The 22,421-nt window shown below is 46.2% G+C and overlaps 1 protein-coding gene across 1 annotated transcript; it reads left to right on the top strand.

Annotated features, from left to right (window-relative positions):
* The first annotated feature begins 18,696 nt into the window (after positions 1 to 18,696).
* Positions 18,697 to 22,047, top strand: LOC123953266 (procathepsin L-like). The gene is made up of 7 exons (XM_046023345.1): positions 18,697 to 18,822; positions 19,115 to 19,237; positions 19,338 to 19,484; positions 19,666 to 19,890; positions 20,369 to 20,531; positions 21,383 to 21,500; positions 21,948 to 22,047. The coding sequence occupies exons 1-7, from the start codon at positions 18,697 to 18,699 to the stop codon at positions 22,045 to 22,047; spliced, it is 1,002 nt and encodes a 333-aa protein (XP_045879301.1).
* Positions 22,048 to 22,421: the final 374 nt, after the last annotated feature.

Below are 22,421 nucleotides of genomic sequence, written 5' to 3'. Positions count from 1 at the left end.
AAATTTCTTGGGCAAAATATGTCTGAAAAATATGGCTAGGACTATTTGTCCTGCAGAAAATTAATATCAGTTTTCATTATTAGCGACATAAAGCGATTTCTTTCTGACCCAGCTCAACAACCTTCCATACATCAGGCTGTGTCCTCTTTGATTTGATCCTTTCTTCTAAGTTGGGGCAGGTTTCCTGGAGAACTCCCCTTCCTCCCTTCCCCCACTTAGCACTTCTCTTTTCCTCCTGTCCATCAGGCACATTTTTGGGGCTAACACGCTGGCCATAATGACCAGATAGACACATCTTTTATTTATGCATGTATATTCATTCTAATTTTACAGAGAGAAAAAAATTTTTGGCATAAGAAATGTTCCCATATGTTTATTATATGGGAGAATCCAGGTGCCATTTTGTTTTAGTTGTGGTACACGTTTAATGGTCTATGTTACACACGGACGAGTCTTAATAAACACATTTACTTGTCTGAACAACATCAAGCTCAGAAGGTAGAACGTCCAGCACCATCCATCGAGCTGCTCTTCCAGTCCATGTCCACCCACCACACCTTCTGAGGCAAGCACTGCTGGAGTCTTGCACCAGAGATCTCTGGAGCATGTTGAGTCATTCCCATCAGTGGAATCACACTGTAGGCACTCTTGTGTGTGTCTTGCTCTCACACTCGACATAACGTCAATGAGATTCACCCACAGTGCTGCCCTTGTCAGCGGTTCCGTCTCCTTGTGGCTGGATGGTTCTCCAGGGCACGGATATCCACACTCATCCGGGCATTCTCCCGTTGATGGCCATTGGGATTCTTTCCTCCTTTTGGCACTTACAAATAAAGCTGCTATTAACATTCTAGAGTAATCTGTTCCGTGGAAACCTGCTTTCATTTCCCTTGAGGAAATACCCAGGAGTGAATTGCTCAGTCCTGAGGACACCTATGGTTTAATTTTCTAAGAAACAGCCAGTGTTCCAAAGTGGATGTATCGTTTTTAACTCCCACCAGCAACGTAAGATTTCCGGTTTCTCTGTATCCTCACCATCTGATCTTGTCAGTCCTTTTAATGTTAGCTATCTTAGTAGGTAGAATAAGGGCTCTCAGTGTGGTTTTAGTCTGTATTTCTTTAATGACTAATGATATTGGGTACCTTTTCATGTGTTTAGCGGCCATTTTTGAGAAGTATCTGTTCAAAAGAGGACACATTTTAACCTTTGATTCACAATCCAGAAAATAATCGCCTGTTAATTTTAGGACAAGTTTCCATTAGGTGAGGTAGCTGTAAAACGATGCCACAGAGCATGGTTCTATCAGAAAAGTTGGTTGCTAGTAATTCTAGCTAAAGATTGGTCAGACTTAGCCTTATTTTCAAGGCTTCAATAATCCTCAGCGTAGTTGCAGAATTCTTGGCCATGATTGCATAGTGCCCTCCAAGTTTGTATTTAACAGCCTGGTCACTAAACTCCTTGCTTGTCAAAGGCACCTCCTGGTTGACATGTCAGCTCAGCTGTCCACCTCTCACTTCTGAGACAATCCTGGGTGATCCTGAAGAACTCGCAACCAGTGGAGCACAACCCGAAGTCCAAAACCTAAATATACAGGTTTCCCTGTACGGGAGACGTTCAGCCCGGACGCCTCTGGCAATCTGATGATGCGCACAGACTCTGTCTCATGATAATGCTGCTAAATGTTTGCAATACATGAAATTACAAGGTGATCGGATACTGAGATGCATTGACCAAAATACAAATATATTGGTAACATGGTAATATGTGTGTCTGCAGTGCTGGATCTTCGAATGCTGTAATTCTGAAATAGTGACAAGCGTAAGCGATTTCCTAAGACACACGGACCAGCTGTGATGTGATACGAAACAACTGATTTCTCATGATGACAAAGTCATGAGTACTGCTAATATCCTGTCTCTTAGTGACATACGTACTTGAAAGGAATGCAAATTTTTGGTTAAAGTTTAGGGAAAAAAAGAAAGATGTTCTTTTCCCTGTTAGAGTCTTAGCCTCTGCCATGAATGGTGTACCACCGACAATTCAGTATGAAAGTTCTAACTCTCAGTGTAACTGTGTTTGGATATAGAGCATTTAAGAGGTAATTAATGTTAAATGAGATCATCAGCGGGGAGGGCCTAATCTAATAAGACTAGTGGCATTATAAGAAGATATAGAGAAACTGGTCTCTCTCTCTCCCCATGCACACAAGGAAAGTCCATTTTTAAGATATGACAGGAAGGTGGCCATGTGCAAGACAGAAAGGGATCTTTCACCAGAAACCTAATCAACGATCACATTGATCTTGAACTCCCAGGCTCCAGAACTGGGAGAGATAAATTTCTGTTCTTTAAGCCCCCCAGTCTATGGTATTTTGTTAAGGCAGCCCACGTGGACAAAGACAGGACCCCAACCTCCCCTCCTTGTTAAAGCTAAACTCAGTTCTCAGCAGGCCCCGAGAGGTGAGGTTCAAAGTGAGACCCACGCGGAGGTACACTACACTCCAAAGGAACTACTTGAGTTTTCTAACTTATACAAACAGTTCTGGGGAACATGCATGAGAATGGATATTAAGGTATGAGACAGTGGGAAGGAGAACATGAACTTGGATTAGAATGGATTGATAGATATGGGCTCCGTAAGAAGAGGTTCGGCATTTAATGCTACATCCTGGGGACTCAGAAAGGGTCTAATGGTGTAGTTGGTCGTGAAACATGGACCATAATGTGGCCCACAGAGAGGCAGTTGGAAATGCCAGGTGTGCCCTGGCTTCAGGTCGAGGAAGGGATTTACAGGCAAGGGCAATTGGAATGTTAGATTGGACTTGTCATCGCAACTTGTCATTGTCTCACCCACACTGGGAGGATGCCGAAGACATACTTTGGACCACTCTGTGAGAAATGAGTTTGTGAGGGGCCAAGTGCTGCACTCAACAGCCCTAGGCAGGGAAGGCATGCTCACTGTAATGGTCAGCAGAGTCAAAGCACCAGTCAGAATAGTCTGACTCATGCAGACCTGTGGCGCTGGATGGTTGGTCCCAGTGTTCCTGGATGTGAAATAAATAGGAAGCCTGCTAAATGTTAACTAAGCATAGAAGTTCCAGGTAGAATGAACAAAAGTCTAACCTGAGCCATAAAAGAGAATTGCATCCCTTCATCAATTCCCAGACTTCAGCAAGTTTATAGACCCAGGACCCCTAAATGAAGGAGAGTCCAATTCCCCTTGAGGACGGACCTGGTAAGCAGCAAAGATTAATCCTGTTACTCTTTCTCCAGCCTTTCCTCAAGGTACCTTTGAGTTTGATCAGGGTAACCACATTGGAAATAATCAGACACTCGCTCCTAATCAACACTGATTCCAAGAGACCCAAAATGTCACTGTAGTCCACCAGAGTGTAGACTTATGGAAACCAAGTCATTGATGGAGTTTTAGCACAAATCCATCTTCCTGTGGGCCCAGTGGGTCCCCAAACCCATCCTGTTCTGGAATGCATAATTGGAATAGATAAACTGATCCCTGTGTTTGGCAGAATCCCCGTATTGCTTCCCTGACCTATGAAGTGAGGGATATTACAGTGGGAACGTGACGCAGAAGCCACCAGCACTGTCTCTCTCCAGGAAAGTAGTAATCCAGAAGCGACGCCACATCCCTGGAGAAGGTGCTGATATTAGTGCCACCATCAAGGCCTTGAAAGACACTGGAGTGGTGATGGTCTCCACATCCCCATTCACCTCTCCCATTTAGCTTGTGCAGAAGACAGATCGACCCTGGATACTGACCGTGGATCATCACAAGCTTAAGCAGGTGGTCACTTCAATCACAGTGTTGGACCAGATGTAGTTGCCATGCTTAAAGAAATTAACACACCCCTGGTACGGCTGTATACCTTTGGTCTCTGCAAATGCCTCTTTCTCCATGTCTGCCATAAGACCCACCAGAAGCAGCTTGCTTTCAGCTGGCAAGGCCATCACTTCCATACCTCAGATAGGGTCCATGGAAGGGGCAGAAACCCTCCATAACCTGAAGAATATGGCCCACTTTTCTGTTTTATTAAAGAAAATGCCAATAAAGCCAAAAGTCTACTCCTCAGCTAGCAGGGACAGCAGCACATTTTCCCTGGTCTATGTCAGGGACATATCAACTCTCCCGCCCTATGTAGCAATTTAGTTCACAGGGATCACGATTGCCCCTCCCTTCCAGAGGGTATTACATGGTTTACTATACTGATGACTTTATGCTGATTGGATCTAGTGAGCAAGACATAAAATGACTGTAGACTTGTTGGCAAGACATTTTTGTGTTAGAGGGTGAGAAATAAATCAGACAAAAATTCAAAGGCCTTCTATTTCTGAGAAACTTCTAGGGACCCAATGGTATGGGGTTGGTCAAGAGATCTCTTCTAAGGAGAAGGATATGGTATCGCATCTGCCCCCCCCTCACCCCCCAAACCAAAAAACAGGCACAAGGTCTCCTTTGGGTTTTGGCATCTTTGGATTTTGGAAACAACGTAGTCCTCCTGTGAATGTCACGTCCCACCTATTTCCCGAGTAACCAAAAATAAGGCTGGTTTTGAGTGAGGTTCAGAAATAGGAGGAGCTCTGCCGCAGGTGCAATAGCTGTGTGGCTCCTCAGTGGTGCTCAAAGGGCAGCGGCAGATTTGAGTCTTTGGCAGGCCCCCGTAGAGGAATCCAACACAGGCACTGAGGATTTCGGGGGAAAGCTCTATACTCCTTTTGAGAAAGAGGTCTTTGCCTGCTCCTGAGTCTTCGTAGAGACTGAACAATTAACCCCGGGGCATCAGGTTACAGTGTGACTTGGGCGGCCCATCATGCCTGGATGCTATCTGATGCACCACGCCATAAAGTTGGAGCAGCACTCCTCCATCAGATGGAAGTGGTATGTGCGCAATTAGTCCTATGCAGGCCCTCAAGGTGTGAGTAATTTACCTTAGGGAGCAGCCCAAATGTCATGGCTCCCAGCCGTGCCTTGTCTCGCTCAACCTGCTCCTATGGTCTCACTGGGAGTTCTCCGCAGTCTACTGACAAAGAAAGATAAGATTCAAGCCTGGTTTACAGGTGGCTCTGCACAACGGACAGGGCTCGCCTGAGAGCGGACAGCTACACCCCTCAGTCGTATCTGGGACATCTCTAAAAGACAGTGGAAAAGGGAGAGTCTCCCCAGGGGCAGAACTTCTAGTTGCACAGCTGGTGGTTCACTGTGCTTGGAAGGAGAAATGGCTGAAATGGTCTTCTATTCTGATTCACGAGCTGTGCCCTATGGGTTGGCAGGATGACTAGAGACTTGGGAGGACCGTGACTGGATAACTGGTCCAGGGAATTTGGGGGGAAAGGATGTGAAAAAACCTTTCTGAATGGGTAGAAGGTATGAAGATATCTGCATACTGTGTGAATGCTCGCCAAGGGGAGAGCTCAGCAGAGGAGGATTTTAGTAATCAAGTGGGTAGAATGACCCATTTTGTGCACAGCAGTCAGCCTCCTTGCACAGTCACCCCTCCCACGGCCTGATGGGTTCGTGGACCAAGTGGCTATGGTGGCAGGGATGGAGGTTATGCAGGGGCTCAGCAACACAAGCTTCTATTCACAAGGGTACCCTGGTAATGGCCACTGTTTAGTGCCCCATCTGCCAACATCAAAGATCGACAATGGGCCCCTGACACCTTTCTCCAGAGTGATAAGCAAGCTACCTGGTGCAGGTTGTTACATTGGACGACTTCCATCATGGAAGGGGAAGCCTTTTGCTCTTCCTGAAAGGCATAGTCTCGGTACAGACCTGCCTTCCCTACATACAATGCTTTTGCCAAAACTACCATCCACGCACTACAGAATGCTTTGTCTATTATGGAATCCTTGCTATGTCCAAGGACTTTCCCTTTACAGCCGATGAAGTGCAACAATTGTCCCATGCTCACGGAATTCACTGGTCCTATTATGTTCCCTAATATGCAAAACAGCTGGCTGGATAGAATGGCGGAATGGACTTTGAAGACTCGAGTAACAACACCAGCTTGGTGGCAGTATCTCGCAGGACTGAGGCAAGGCTCTCTAAGAGGCTCTATGTGGACTGAAACAGCATTCAGTATGGTGCTATTTCTCCAATAACCAAAATTCAAAGGTTCCAGAATTCAGCGGTGGACATGGGAGTGTCACTACTCACTACTACCCCTGGTAATCCACTAATAAAATTTATGCTTCCTGTTCTTATCACCTTATTCTCTCCTGCCTTGGATGTCCTAGTTCCAGAAGGAGAAATCCTTCCACCAGAATATACACAACGATTCCACTGACCTGGAAGTTAAGACTGCTGCCTAGCCACGTACGTTCTTCACACCTTTGAGTCAACAGGCAAGAAGGGAGTTATGGTGCTGGCTGTGGTGACTGATCCTTACTACCAAGAAGAAATGGGCTGCTACTCCACAACGAAGGAAAGGAACGTATGTTTGAAATGTAAGAGATACCTTAGGGAACCCTGTGATTAAGGTCAACAGAAAATTATAGCGACCCACTCCAGCAGACTGGTAATGGCCCAAGCTGCTGAAGAGATGAAGGTTTGGGTCACCACACCTGGTAAAGAATCACGACCAGAGGAGTCAAGATGGCGGAGAAGTAGCAGGCTGAGACTACATCAGGTAGCAGGAGATCAGCTCGATAGCTTATCTAAACATTGCAAACACCTACAAATCCAACGGGAGATCGAAGAGAAGAACAGCAAATTCTAGAAACAGAAAATCAACCACTTTCGGAAAGGTAGGACTGGCAGAGAAGTGAATCTGAAATGACGGGAAGATAGACCGCGGGGGGAGGGGCCGGCTCCCGGCAAGCGGCGGAGGAATAATCACGACCAGCTGAGGTGTTCGCTGAGGTCCACGAGGACGCAGAATGGCCAATCTCCAGTACTGGGAAAGGGCATGGAGCTTGTAGAAGGAAGTAGTTGTAAATACCTGATATGTCAGACCACATAACCAGTTCCAGAAATAAGGGTTGCCATTACCATGAGCATTTCCTTCCTATTCTGTCATTAATGCATGTTTGTGTGCAAAATATCTTTGTATTTCCCCTCTCTTATTTCTTAGCATGTAATGAAAGATGTACTAACTTTGTGTCATAGTATTTTGGTATTGTCGATTTTATGTCATAGTATTTTTTTTTATTTATTTGACAGACAGAGATCACAAGTAGGCAGAGAGGCAGGCAGAGAGAGAGGAGGAAGCAGGCTCCCTGCTGAGCAGAGATCCCGATTCAGGGCTCGATCCCAGGACCCTGGGATCATGACCTGAGCTGAAGGCAGAGGCTTTAACCCACTGAGCCACCCAGGCGTCCCTGTCATAGTATTTTAGTTATGGGGTATCAAGAAGAGGAATAAATATCACTCAAGAACCATATTTCCTCTTTGGGGCAAGGCCTTAGTGCATTCTTGGTTGTGTCAGCTTAGTTGGATCATGTTAGGCAGAATTCTGACCTTGTTATTGTCTTTAATTGGAAATTATGGTTTGAGAGGATGTGTACCTATGCCAAGTGGACAAGGACTTGAGTTGCGATGGTTAAATTTCTGTGTCAACCTGACTAGGTCAGAAAATACTCAAACACATGTTCAAACATGTCTGTGAGAGTGATTTGGAGTGAGATTAACGTTTGAACTGGTATATGAAGCAAGGCAGCTTGTCCTCCCTCCCTGGATGACGGTAGCCCTCATCCAGCCAGCTGAAGGCCTATATAGATGAAAACAAAACAAAACAAAACCACTGGCCCTCTTCTAAGTTACAGAGAACTCCTCTTGCCTGACTGACTTCTAGTTGGGACAATGGTCTTTTCCCAGCCTTGGACTAGAACTGAAATTTTGGCTCATCTTGGGCCAGGGGCCTGCCTGGAACTTGGACCATTGGTGATGCAGGTCTAACACCTGGTCCTTGGGTGCTCCCACTGGGACTGAAGTTCACCTTGGGTTTCTTTGTGTCTCCAGCTTGTTGACTTGTTGGCTGCAGATCTTGGGACTTGTCAGCCTTCATCATCATGGGAACCAATTCTACACCATAAATCTCATTCTCTCTAAGGGCGCCTGGGTGGCTCAGTGGGTTAAAGCCTCTGCCTTCGGCTCAGGTCATGATTCCAGGGTCCTGGAGTAGAGTCCCACATCGGGCTCTCTGCTCAGCAGGGAGCCTGCTTCCTCCTCTCTCTCTGTCTGCCTCTCTGCCTACTTGTGATCTCTGTCTGTCAAATAAATAAATAAAATCTTAAAAAAATAAATCTCATTCTCTCTATATACATCCTGTTGGTTCTGCTTCTCTGGAGAACCCTGACTAATAAAGGCTGCCTGCAGTGTATCCATGAACCCAAGCGGTCAGTGGACTGCAGATTAAGAAGCCCTGCCCTAGAGGATTTTAGTGTCCAGGATTCGTCTCTAAAGCGTAGGATACACAGGACAAATCTGGTCTCAAATCTTCAGGACCCAGTGCTATTCGGCTCCTACCTTGTTCACCTGCACAGCCTTCACCAGCTTTCCATGTTTCCTCCCTTGCCTCATATTCCAGGAACCCTCCTGTCCCAGGGCACACACTTAGGGTCAGGGTCACATGAACTCATAAATGTTTGGCTCAACAGGGACAGACAGATGCTTATGATGTGACACACCGGCAGGAGAAACCGGCGCCGTCTGCTGCCTCCATTCCGGCTCCCTGCTGTCTTGATGACCCAGCTGACTGCCCCCAGACCCCCTCGTTCTCTTCTGGCTCCATTTCCAGGATCCGAGAAGGGGATGGAGACTGTGTGACAGACACCTGGCGATGACAGTCTTCCCGTGACTCTCATTGCTGCCCGCAGATCTGGAGTTCTTGCTGACAGTCTGCTTCCTGGATACATCACTGGAGGTTAATAACAAATAACCAGTTATGTGTTCCTGTTCAGGGAAAAAAAAGGCATGTGGTTAGGATATCAAGCTCAGTGCCTCCTGTCACTAAGTGCAAAGAGAGCCCAGGACTGCAGAGATGCAGAGACAGTCTCTCTGCAGCAGAGACGACCGCGGTGCACACTGGTTCTGAGGAGCTCCTCAAAGTAGCCACGAGGGACCCGACGAAGATTCGGAGAAAAAGGAGACTCGCAACCCTGCTCCATCGGACGCACTGCCGACCATCCCGCGTTCATGGGCAGACGGCACAAACGAGCCGTTGTCCGCACGGGGTCTGTGCGTGAGCCCCGGACAGAGCACAGACAAGAGCAGCCGCCCTCCCCTTTGTCGCTGAAATAGCTCCTGACACACGTGCACCGCGGGCACGAAGGGGAATGCTGGAAAGTTCTTAGCTTCACCGAGGAAGACCCGCAGACGGCAATGAGCACGGGAGGAAATGCTCATCACGACTAGCCGTTAGCGAAATGCAGGGTCAGCCAGGGTGACACATCGTCACACCTACTAGATCGGGTAAAATTGAGTCGTGGCATCACCTGGTAAGGATGTGCACGGACTGGGTCCCTCAGCCTTGGATGGGGGACGGAAAGTGGTGCAGCCATTCTGGAATGTCATTTAGCGGTTTCTTTTCTCCATTTTACTGAGATATCACTGAGCTATAGCATTGTATTAAAGAGTATAACATAATGATATGTGTATCAACTGCAAAGTGATCACCACAATATCTTCATTTAACATCCCTCCCCTCGTGTAGTTACAATGATTTTTCCTTGCGATGGGGACTTCTAAGCGTTACTCTCCCAGCAACGTTCAAATGTACAGTGTGGCATGGTTCACGCTGGTCACCACGCTGGACGTTACGTCCCCAGAACTTATTTATCGATAACTGGAAGTTTGTACCTTTGTCCTTCCTGCCCCTGCATTCCCCCCCTTTATAAGTAGTTTCTTGTAAAAGCAAACCTTCAATTACCCTATGACCCAGAAATGGTCCTCTTTTTCCCCTTTTCCATCACCCCCTTCTCCTCAGGAGTGTTTCTGGTGTTGCCCACCAGACCCATCTCCAGGACCGATCTGAGACCTGCCCCTTCACCCACACTCCACAGAGATGATTTAAAATGAGCACCTGACACAGCCCAGTAGAGCCAATGGAACCATCCCAACACTGTCTGTGCTATTCAGCGGGATCCTTTCCCTTTTCTGAGGATACCGTCCTGAGAAGTAGATGAGTCTGTAATTGCCAAGAGTGAGTCTGAGAAGTCTGAGAGCGGAGCCATCAGCCAGGAGCTAGAGAGGATGGGGGGAAGGACTGCTCACGGGGCACGGTGACAGGGCTCAGGGAGGTTTGTCCCGCACCCACAAATCTTCTGAGGGAATCCCGCTGTGCTTCGAGATCCCCTACCCTGTTTCACATGCAAAGATAACAACTTGCGTGAAAGCATACTGAGTTAGGCTTCTGTCACCTGAAACTGGAAGAATCATGTCTAATAGACAAACCAGGACGTGGACATTGGGCATTTTAAGTAACAGTCTATGAATGTGGCATCGGCTGAGCTGGCAGAGGGCAGAGGCAGAGAGGGTGTCTCTCTCCCTCCTGAGTAAGTGAAGAAGCTGGCAGTGTCTGCTGCGGGGTCGTTGACCTGGTGCCCATCATACTGAGGGATACAGACAGCGCCTAACAAGGCTGGAAGGGAGGAAACTTGGCAGGAAACCTTCAGAAAGTGCGATGTGGTGGTTACTCCTTGCCGCCTGCGTAAGCTCCAGCAAGAATCACACTTCCTTTTCAGAGAAGCTTCTCTTCCGTGCGTGCCAGCCCATCAGGAAACAGAGGGAAGAAAATAAAGCCTTGTTAAAGAGACCCTTTCTGTGCACAGTAACTGAAGGTGTTTCAACTTCTGTTCATCCTTTTACCTGCAGGGGGAGAGGCATGAAACTGTGCCCCAGGCTAATGCTGGAACAGAGGCTAAGGATGGAACAGAAGTTCCATCAAGAGCTTTTTCTGTCAGGCTCCTTTTCTTTCTCTTTGTAATATTCTTTATCCTTTGGCGCTGCTACCCTTTTCTCCCACCCTCAGCCCTTGTATCTGGTAATCACCATGTGCTTTCTGTGTCTATGTGCTTAGTTGAGTGTTTTGTTTGCTTGATTTTTGTTTTTGTTTTGGTTCCACACAGAGGAGAGATCGTATGCTATTTGTCTTTCTCTGTCTGACTTATTTCACTTGGGATGGTGCCCTCAAGGTCCATCCATGTTGTCACAAATAGCAAATTTCCATTCTTTTTTATGGCTGAGTAATATTCCATTGTGTGTATATGTTACGTCACTATGCATTCATTCACTGATGGACACTTAGATTGTTGCTATGTCTTGGCTTGTTTAAGTAATGCTGCGATGAATATGTGGCACATAGATCCTTTTGAGTTTTGTTTCCATTTTCTGTGAATAAATACTCAGAAGCAGGGTTTCTGGATGTTACGGTTGTTCTATTCTTAATTAGGTGGAAACTCCGTACTGTTTTCCGTAGTGGCTGCACCAGTTTGCATTCCCTCCAACAGTGCACAACGTGTCCTTCCCTCCACATCCTCACCGAGCTGTTCATTCTTTGTCTTTTGATAGTAACATCCTAACTGGTGTGAGGTCACATCTCATGGCGATTTTTACTTTCCTTTCCTGATGATTAATGACGATGAGCATCTTTTCTTGTACTTGTCGGCCATCTGTGTATCTTCTTTAGAAATATGTCTATTCAGATCATCTGACCATTTTTTAATCATTATCTTTTGCTATTGCACTCTTTTTTAATATTTTATTTTTTATTAATGATTTTATTTATTTATTTATTTATTCATCAGAGAGAGAAAGAGAGAGAGAGAACACAGCAGGGTGAGTGGAGGAGCAGCAGGCAGAGGGAGAAGCAGGCTCCACCCTGAGCAAGGAGCCCAGAAGCAGTACTGGATCCCAGGACCCTGGGATCAGGACCTGAGCCACAGGCAGATGCTTAACCAACAGAGCCACCCAGGCATCTCTTGTTATTGCATTCTCTCAGTTCTCTCATATTTAAAAAAAAAATTTGGATTTTAAACCCTTATCAGATGCATGATTTGCAAATATTTTCTCCCATTCCATAGGTTGCCTTTCCATTTTGTTAATGGGTTTCTTTGTTTTGCAGAAGCTTTTTATTTTGGTGGAACCCCACTTGCTTGTTTTTGCTTTTTCTTGCTTTTCCTTTTGGTGTCAGATTCACAAAACCACCGCCAAGCCCTATCCAAGAAGCTTATTGCCTCTATTTTCTTCAAGGCGTTTTATGCTTTCAGAAATTACAGTGGAATCTCTAACTCACTTTGAGTTAATTTATGTGTACGGTGTGAAATGGTGGTCCGGTTTCGTTGTTTTCACGTAGCTGCCCCGTTTTCCCAGCACCATTTACTGAAGAGACTGTTCTTCCCCTTTCATATATTCTTACCCCTTTTGTTGAAAATGAAGTGTACGTATATGCGTGAGTTTATTTCTGGGCTTTCTATCCTGTTCCATCGATCTGTGTGTCTGTTTTTATACCAGTAAAAGGGACATTGGATTTCTCCGTATTATTTCTTACAATTGCGTGTGACTCTATAATTTTCCTCAAAAGAAAACGTTTAATGAAAAGAAAGCATTTATCTCTGTGTTGAGAAGCTAAATGGGGGCTGCTGTGTTGAACCAAAGCTTTTCTCAGCCGCCAGCATCCACTTCCTCTGGTCTTGGTAGGAGCACGGTGGTTTCTTTGGGGAAACTTTTTTCTTCCCCATTGCATGGAGTCTTAATGGGGCTGTAATTAAGATGCCTTCGCTCCCCTAGACATGAGATGAAATATCGATAGACATTGTCTCCCAGGTTTTTGGAAGCAGAATGATGCAAGCATAAGAGAAACAGTGTGAATTCTTCCTTCCAGCAACAGAGCCCAGACAATATTGCCTAATAGTTCCTGCTGCTGAGATCCCAGATTTGCCCAAGATTCCAGTAGTTTCGGTCCTGACTCCTGTTTCTTTCTTCCACATTGCTATCAACTCTGTCAGCGTCCAGATGTCTTTGCCAAAATTCTATTTTTAAGAAAATGATTTCAATTGGTTTGGGTTACCTGTCATTTGCTCTTCAAGGAGATCCTATGACTACTTGAGCTGTTAATTACTCAGGTTGTACACCGAGTCTGTTTTCTTAATCTTTGCATCAACTAAATTAGAGTTCCACAACTCCAAATTTCATCTTTGGGAGGGGCAGCAAGTGTTTAAGACTCTTTCAGGTAGAAGTTACTGTGAAAGGAAATGCAGTGATATATTGAAAGCATTTAACAAGGCCTAACGTATCGCAAGTTGTTGACAAATACTACCACGGTGATGGTGATGATGGTCTCCTGACTCCTAGAATATCTGAATCAAACGTTGCAAGTAACTTGCTCTTGTTGCTGAGAAAGTGGAAGGGTTAATAGTAGCTGATATATTTGCAATTTTCTGGTCATTTGAATGCAGATGACAATGATACTAACCGTGTTATAAACATTTTTTCTACTAAAAAATTCAAAACATTTACTGCACTTGCTTGAACATTAATTTATTATGAAATTCTTTGTTCAATAAAGCATAGAAGGAAAATTCATCTGCCTTGGATGGATCATCACAGCTTATTAGTTAGAAAAAGAAACCGAAAGAGATGTAAACATTAATGTGACTATTTCCGCTCCATTTACTCACTTTTAATGTGACCAAAATGAGAGCCACTTTATGCATGGATGTACTTTGCATAATAGAAGAAATTTCAAAATCTAAAGCAAGTAGAAGTCATCATTTGGCTCTGCTGCCTGTAGTTTGAGTGCATCACATGACCTTATTCATTAATCAAACACCCGTGACCCCGTCATTGAGATAATGGGTTCAATGGTGTAGTAGACATGAACATGAGTTTGAGGAGCTCAGCCCGGCAAGGTTAACCAAAAATTATAAATCACAAGAAATTATAATATAAAATAGGTACCCTGATAGCTTTAAGGTCCGGAAGCTGTGGAAACAAGGAAACTGAGGAAATCCACTTACTGGCTTTTCATAGGGGACTGGAGGCAAGAGCACGATTTCACCAGGCATTTAAAGAGATGGAATGGGAAGAAAGGACATTCCAGGTGGGAGGCACTGCTTGGTCAAGGCACTGAGGCACAGGAGAGCTGCCTGGAGCAACATCAGGTCATGGTTTGTCTGAGGTGCACTGCTCCTGGTGGGGAGGGAGAGGTAAGCCTGGAAATGCTATTCAGGGCCTGCAGTGAGAATGTCAGGACAAAACGACTCTGATGGTAGTGACGGGGCTCCTTCAGAATGGGATCATAGGGAGCGTCTGGGTGGCTCAATCGTTCAGCGTCTGCCTGCAGCTCAGTTTGTGATCCCAGGATCCTGGGATCAAGCCCCTCATCGGGCTCCCTGCTCAGTGGGGAGTCTGCTTCTCCCTCTCCCCCTGCCTGTGTTCCCTCTCTCGCTCGCTCTCTCTCTCTCTCTCTCTCTGCCAAATAAATAAGAGCTTTAAAAAAAAAAGTGAAATAAAAGGACAACAAGCTCAGTGCTAACATGGTGAAGGACTAAGTAGCAAACACTCATGGACAATTAACCAGGAACCAATTGTTATGGCTTCACACCACACAAAATAAAACATTTCCTGCCTATATAGCATAGAGGGTGGAGGGATGTTGCCTGCTAGCATGATGTCACTGTGAACAGCTCTTCTATTTCCTGTAAATGGCCTGGAAATGATTTTTTTCTTCTATTAATGGATCATTCTCGTGCTACCCAGAAGATGTGAAATATTTGGAAATTATAATGAATGTGATAGAAAATTTAAAAGTATGAAAAAATTTTTTAAAGATTGTATTCATTTATTTGACAGAGAGAGAGAGGGAGAACAAGCAGTGGTAGCGGCAGAGGGAGAAGCAGACTTCGTGCTGAGCAGAGAGCCCGATGCGGGATTGGATCCCAGGACCCAGAGATCATGACCTGAGCTGAAGGCAGACGCTTCACCGACTGAGCCATCCAGGGGCCCCAAAAGTGTGAATTTTAGAAGACTCATAGTCCCCATAATTTGGATACTAAACCACATGGCCGCCCTCAATGAGTGGCTGACTGAAGTAATGAATTTTTAAGGAAAGATTTCCCCAAGATGCATAAATACATGGTAAATCCTCAAAAGCAAGCACTAGTATGAAATGACTGGGGCACATAGTTTAGTAGAAGCGAGGTCCCTCACATAGAGAAATAGTCTCTCCAAACACAAAAGTCAAATACAGAAGAAAAAAAGCAGCTTTTCCCCCCGAAGGAAAGTCAGTTCCCTTGTCTCCCCCTCTCTTGCGGCTTCCCAGCAGAAGCCTCCCTGGGAGATGTTCTAATACTTCTTAGAAACACCGACTAAGCAGAATGTGATATTATCTCTAAGGATCTAATAAAACATTTATTGTTTTACGAATAAAACGTGAGGTCAGTGACTAATGGTTCTCCCTCGGCTTCAATGATGGAAGAACGGTATTAAATCCTGTGTCAGCCGAGTGCTTTGGGATAATTTACAGAAGAAAGCAAGGTCCGGACAGGTGAAACAGGCTTCCCAGCAGCTTATCCTGAGTTCAGCCTGCTCTGTCCACTGGACCGCTGCCCCTGGGGCTTTGGATGAACCCGGGCTGCAGGTCCCAGGGACACAAAGAAGCCGGAGGCCAGGTATCCTTTCCAGCCACACAGCAGAGGGAGACCTGCCGTGGCTCCTTCTTCCCACCAAGTCAAGGAGCACAGATGTTAATAGTCTTCCTGGGGGCACAGCTCTAGGGCCAATAGAAAGATTCTTGGCTACTTTCTACAGATTTGTGTTTTGAGAGAAAAGGCAGGAATCTGCTCAATATCCTGATACAAATTTCTGGGTGGTTTTTCTTTTTTTTATAATGTAACTTTTTTGACTTGATCTCAAATTTTATCCTGACAAAGTTTCTGTTGATGTAGAATTTTGCATAGGGTAAAATGGATGGGGCTTATGTATACAGGTGAGTAAGTTTTGATGAATGTAGGCACCCGTGGAACGACCCACAGATCAAGATACAGAATTTCCCAACTTTCTAATAAGTTTTCTTATGCCTCCTTCCAGTCAATAATTCCCCTGCAAGACCACTGTTCTGAGCTCTATCACCACAGATTAGACTTGCCTTTTGAACTTCATATAATACAATTAATTATATGTACTTTTTAATATGTACCTTCTTTTGCTTGACATGGTGTTTCTAATGGGGGGGGGTGGGAGCAGAGGGAGAGGGAGAGAGAGGGCTCCAAACCCCGTGTGCAGTCTGACGTGGGGCTTGATCTCACAGCCCTGAGAGCATGGCGGGAGCCGAAATCATGAGTTGAGCACTTAACTGACTGAGCCACCCTGGCAATCCCTGACATAGTGTTTTTTTTTTTTTTTAAAGATTTTATTTATTTATTTGACAGAGAGAGACCACAAGTAGGCAGAGAGGCAGGCAGAGAGAGAGAGGAGGAAGCAGGCTCCCTGCGGAGCAGAGAGCCCGATGCGGGGCTCGATCCCAGGACCCTGAGATCATGACCTGAGCTGAAGGCAGCGGCTTAATCCACTGAGCCACCCAGGCGCCCCTGACATAGTGTTTTTAAGAATCATCTCTGTTGGGTCGCCTGGGTGGTTCAGTCATATGAGCGTTTTCTTTTGGTTTAGGTCATTATCTCAGGGTCCTGGGATCGAGCCCCATATTGGGCTCTCTGATCAGCGGGGAACCTACATCCCCCACTCTCTCTGCCTGCCTCTCTGCCTACTTATGATCTCTCTCTCTGTCTATAAATAAATAAAATCTTTTAAAAAAGGAATGTTAACTAGATGTAGCTTGGCTTTTTAAACTATAGGCTTACTTACCTATACTTTAGGGTTCATTTCATTATGTGGTAACCTGGCTCCCAGGAAGTAAAGAAATAAGTAGGGATGGCCTATGTAACAAATCCTTGAATAAATATTTTCTGAATGCAGCGAGACCTTTGGAAGGATTTTCCCTTTGACCTCACAAGAAAGCAGTACGGAGTGAGCCCAGTGCTATGCTAATGCATGACCTGTGTTAGCTCATTCAGTCTCACAAGCATCGGCTGAGGAAAATCAAATCACTGCCCCCCATTCTGCACGAGGAAACTGAGTCTGGGGCTGCTGCGGAGCCTGCCAGGGTGGGGGGCTAGCCGAGAGGGGCAGAATGCCCATGCTGGCCCCGCCCGGACTCCCAGTCCCTGTACGGAACCCCTCTGACCCCTGCCCTCCCCGAGCAGAGAAGGGCTGGAGTGAGGAGTGCGGAGGCTCACTAGAGGGTCTCACAGATGGAGGTCCAGGGAAGGAGGCTGTGACCCGCTGTCTAGACGCGTGGAATCGTGCTCCGAAGAAGAGCAAAACTGGTCTTCAGAGGGAAAATTCATGGTCTGCGTATGAACATTTTTTTTCCTGTTTAGAAGAGCTGTTTTTCTAAAACATTTAAATATAAATCTCGAGAAGAGCACATTGGACACTGAGAAACATAATCATCCATAACGCAGAGAGTGGGGAGGAAAAAGCAGTTTCTACATTCCGACTTTCCTCCCTTTGTTAAACCATATTTTTCTGGAAGTAAATCATTTCTGTTGGTTTTGAGAAAGGCTCGGGAGGGAGGAAGAATCCGCGCAGGGGGAGTCAGGACAGGAACATTACAAAACGCCACACCTTGCCTGGACACTCCTCCCGTCAGTCCCTTTGCAGGAAAGCACTTGAGCCTTGCCCAGGGCACCCCCTGCTCGGGCAATAGCCCATCATCCAGATTCTTCCCGTCCTGCAACAGTGATAGCACTATCCCCCGTGGCTCGACTTCCTCCAGCCGCCCCACCTTTGCTTGGAATAAACAGGAACCATTAGACTAGATTATCCTGTTCTCAGCCCTCAGGGAGATTTTAGCCAAAGACTAGAGGATAGGCAGGGTGATGCTGGAAACCCACTTGGGGCTCCCTGTGAGCCTCTTTTTGGGAACCACCTGCCAACACATAAATTCCTGCTATTTAGTTGATCCGGGTCCCTAGGAAGGTGCTGGATCCCCTTCTACAGGGCTTTCCAGAGTCCTCTCACTTGACTTTCCCCGGTCCCCTGAGGCAGGCACCATCTCCCCTGGGACAAGCAGGGACCCAGCTATCACATGCCCCAAGGCCCCTGAGCTCCAGGGCACAGAGACCCCGCCCACAGGCTGGCTCAGCCAATTGCTGTGCAGGCAGGTGCCAGGGGCAGGACCAGCAGGGCCAAATCCCAGGCTTAAATGGACAGTCTCCTACCCATCACCAGGCGTGCTGGACACCTCCGACCTGCACCTGTGACTGCACCTGCCCTAGGTGAGATCCCAACCTGGACCCGAAGGGAAGGGCTACTCCTTAAAACATGGGGAGGGCGTACCAGCCTTGGGGGCCAGGGGTTTTGGGCTCCCAGGAGGCACTCTTCCAGGCCTGGTCCCTCCAGGCATGGCAACTTGACTCCTACACCCCAGACTCAGGGCTTGTCACTCCCTGTATTGCCATCTACATGCTCTGGAAGCAGCAGGTGGGTCGCAGGGCGGGGAACAGGCCAGGAAGCCCCCTTCACATGCCACCTCTCCACAGCCCCGTGGAAATGCTTGGGAGGATTAACGCAATGTCTTTACTGTACCATAGTGGTTCTAACATCTCAGAGTAAAGGATGGCTCTTCAGATGGTTTGGTCTAATCAAAAACCCATTTCTTTTCCTTTCCTAGGTTTTGAAACATGCATCCTTCTCTCTTCCTGGCTGCCCTTTGCCTAGGAATAGCCTCAGCTGCTCCACAACTCGATCAGAGCTTAGATGCACGCTGGTCCCAGTGGAAGGCGGCACACAAGAGACTGTACAACAAGGTTGGTAACATCTGAGCTGTCCACTGAGACCCCAGGGAATGTTCTATGCTGGTGGGAGTCCACAGTGGAGAGGAGCTTCTGGAAGCCACTGGTACCCAGGCAGGAAGTAGCGCACTGTGACTGCGCACGATGGGGACAGATGTCCTGCCGTGTGGTTGCTGGAGAGCAGCTCCTGGAGCATCAGCCCAGCCCTAGTCAAGGTCTCTGCTCCCCTCTGTGAGCACATCCACTTGGTGCAGAGGAGCTGAGCTTAGATAGAAATCAACATGATGCGTTGTATGTTTGTCTCTAGGATGAAGAAGGACGGAGGAGAACAGTGTGGGAGATGAACCTGAAAGTGATTGAACAGCACAACCAGGAGTACAGCCAAGGGAAACACAGCTTCACGATGGCAATGAATGACTTTGGTGACCTGGTGAGTGTGGCTGGCTTTGCTGAATGTTTTGTGCTTCCTCTAGGATTTTTAAAAAAAAAAATCTCATGCTTGTCAACATTCTATTTCCTTTTCCTTGAAGACCAGTGAAGAATTCCAACAGGTTTTGAATGACCTCAAAATCCAGAAGCAAGAGGACCGGAACGTGTTCCAAGCACCTCTCTTTGCTGAGATCCCCTCGTCCGTGGACTGGAGAGAGAAAGGCTACGTGACTCCCGTGAAGGATCAGGTGAGACAGTACTCGGCAGCTCCCTTTCCAAGAGCAAAGCCAAGAGGGACCAGTGTCCTTCGATGGAAGCGAGACACCGTATACTGTTTGTTATTTTTTGGAAGAGTTTTCAGATGTAAGGGTTGTTATCAAGTCTTGCGATTAACTGTGTAGACTAAGAGCTGTATCATTTTGTTTTCAGGGTCAGTGTCAATCTTGTTGGGCTTTCAGTGCAGCTGGTGCCCTTGAAGGACAGATGTTCCGGAAAACCGGCAAACTTGTGTCACTGAGCGAGCAGAACCTCGTGGACTGCTCTTGGTCTCAAGGCAATGAGGGCTGCCGCGGTGGCCTGATGGATTTTGCCTTCCAATATGTTAAGGACAACGGAGGCCTAGAGTCAGAGGAATCCTACCCGTATCTTGCAAGGGTAAACAGACTTCCTTATCTTTTATCAAAGTTGAGCATTTTCAGTAAAAAAGCCTATATTTTGAATTCTCATTTTAGACTATAGACTCTATCTGCACATGGTCAGAACAGATTAAAATCTGTTAGCCTGGCACAGTTTTCCACCTACAGGGTTACCATACAGCTGTTCCCACTTCTAGGTCACACAGCAACACAAATACCGTTCTAAATACAGTACAGGATCTCCAGAGTGAAAAATCTATGCACAAGTAGACCAAAGGAGTGTCTCATTGAATAGATATTGCCTCATTTCTCAATTTCAAAACAAGCAATCACATGTTGCATCTTGAGATGTTTTATAACACACTCCACTTAGACATCATTCAGCTGCAAACCGTCTTGAGCTCGTGTTCCCCAGGAGGTGGACGGTATTAATCAAGTCTCTTCTTCTTTACCTTTGGACGGTATTAATCAAGTCTCTTCTCCTTTACCTTTGAAAGAATGAATACTGCAGATACAGGCCTGAGAACTCTGCCGCCAACGTGACTACCTTCTGGCACGTCTTAAACAAGGAGGATGGTCTTATGACCACAGTGGCGACTGTGGGGCCCGTCTCTGCTGCTGTAGACTCAAGACCGTATTCCTTCCAGTTCTATAAAAAAGGTGAGCATTTGTCTACATAGAAAATTGGCCAGAAAATGCGGGTAACCAGCATGACAAACAGCAAGATGGGCTCTTTGGTATGTGGGACTCAGGAGGGTATGGATTTAGCATGGTGGCTTATTCTGTATATGTGATCCTTGTGCCTGTTGTCACCATTTAACATGACTTGACCCTTATCCCCAGGCTTTTAAGTATTTCATAAATATATTTAATTTTTTAAAAGAGTTTATTTATTTATTTGACAGACAGATCACAAGCAGGCAGAGAGGCAGGCAGAGACCAAGAGAGAGGGGGAAGCAGGCTCCCTGCGGAGTAGAGAGCCCGATGTGGGGCTCGACCCCAGGACCCTGAGATCATGACCTGAGCCAAGGCAGAGGCCTTTAACCCACTGAGCCACCCAGGCGCCCCTATAAATATATTTAAATGGCTACATAACTTGACTGGTATAGCTTACTTTACTTTTTTCCAACGCTTGGACCTTCAAATGTTCCAAAGAATTTTACTACTGAAACTGACACTGGAAAGAACCCCTTGACTCAAGTAACTTTCTGTTCTCTGCTGCTTCTTCGGCGGACGTCATATGGTAGAATGACAGTTTCAACAAGTGGTCTTTTACGCCTCTTCACTGTTCTTTACAAAAGAGATTGTGACAATATATATTTCTGCTAGTATTAGATGATGTCCTAAATCCCTAGCCTAGCTAAACCAAAAGATCTGGTTTCTAAATCTTATCTCGATTGATGTCACAACCGGATTTTGAGATGCCGCCTCTGCTGTGGTCACTAGGTCGCTGTCACATGTTATCATGTCACTTGGATGATCCCCCTCAGCACTGAATCTCTCTTCTTCAGGCATTTATTATGATCCAAGCTGCAGCAATACACGCCTGAATCACGGCGTTCTGGTGGTTGGCTATGGCTTTGAAGGAGAAGAATCGGATGACAAAAAATACTGGATTGTCAAGAACAGGTATAAAGAGCCAAGAACACCTATCTTGGAAATTGAAAAGAGAATTCTTTTTAGAATCAGTGTTTGGAGGCCGATCCTCAAACCCTTGAACACGCTTCTGAATCCCTGAAGTGTTTATGCCACTTAGGGGGAAGGGACAGACTCACGTGACGACAGCAGCTGGATAGGGGCCTGAGAGTTTTGCTACCATTGCATTTCTCAACTTGAAAGTTTTCTCATTTCTGAAATGCATCTGGCCCCAAGGGTTTCTTTTCTCTGTGTTTCCATTTGTAGTCTGCGAAAGGTCTGTGCTGGGTTAGAACTCGAGCAGGAACAGGAACGGCCTCTCCAGATTCTTCCTGAATCTGTCCTGGTCTCGGGGGCCCTGCTCAGTGTCGGGTGTGATGGTTCATGAAGGGAAACGTGTTTCATTGTTTGTAATAAATGGCAAACCCTGTCTTCTTGCAGCTGGGGTACAAACTGGGGCATGGAGGGCTACATGCTGTTGGCCAAGGACCGGGACAATCACTGTGGAATCGCCACCATGGCCAGCTTTCCTGTCGTGTGAGATGAGGACGTAAAGAAAGCCTTAACTGGGAACAGAATATCGAGAAGATGAATTTTATTTGAAAGCGGACCACACCTTAAGATATGGGATAAAACACTTGAACCATGAAGACCCAAGCTGGGAGGTGACTGTGCGGATTTTACATAAGGAATGCTACCACTTCACTCATTACTGATGTAAAAGCCTTTGTGTGACAGACTTGTCTAATAACTTCTGGATTTTCATTTTTTAAAAAAATGTATGAAGTTTTATTTTTTAATAAAACAACTTCAAAGTAGAAGGGATGTAAATAGTTACTACTTTAACTCTTTATAGAGTCAAAATGTGACTGGGATCTAGGATATCCTTGGATAGGCCCGTGGTCCACTGGGAGA

The sequence above is a fragment of the Meles meles genome, chromosome 11, assembly GCF_922984935.1.
Source record: "Meles meles chromosome 11, mMelMel3.1 paternal haplotype, whole genome shotgun sequence".
NCBI classification, from domain to species: Eukaryota; Metazoa; Chordata; class Mammalia; order Carnivora; family Mustelidae; genus Meles; species Meles meles.
Note: the sequence above shows the minus strand (reverse complement) of the source record. Positions and strands in the feature narration are given on the sequence as shown.

Excerpts from the sequence above, each read along its gene's own strand:
- LOC123953266 (XM_046023345.1), top strand. The coding sequence starts at position 18,697 with ATGCATCCTTCTCTCTTCCTGGCTGCCCTTTGCCTAGGAATAGCCTCA. Across the intron at positions 20,532-21,382 it reads CTTCCAGTTCTATAAAAAAG|GCATTTATTATGATCCAAGC; the intron begins GTGAGCATTTGT and ends TCTCTTCTTCAG. Across the intron at positions 21,501-21,947 it reads TACTGGATTGTCAAGAACAG|CTGGGGTACAAACTGGGGCA; the intron begins GTATAAAGAGCC and ends GTCTTCTTGCAG.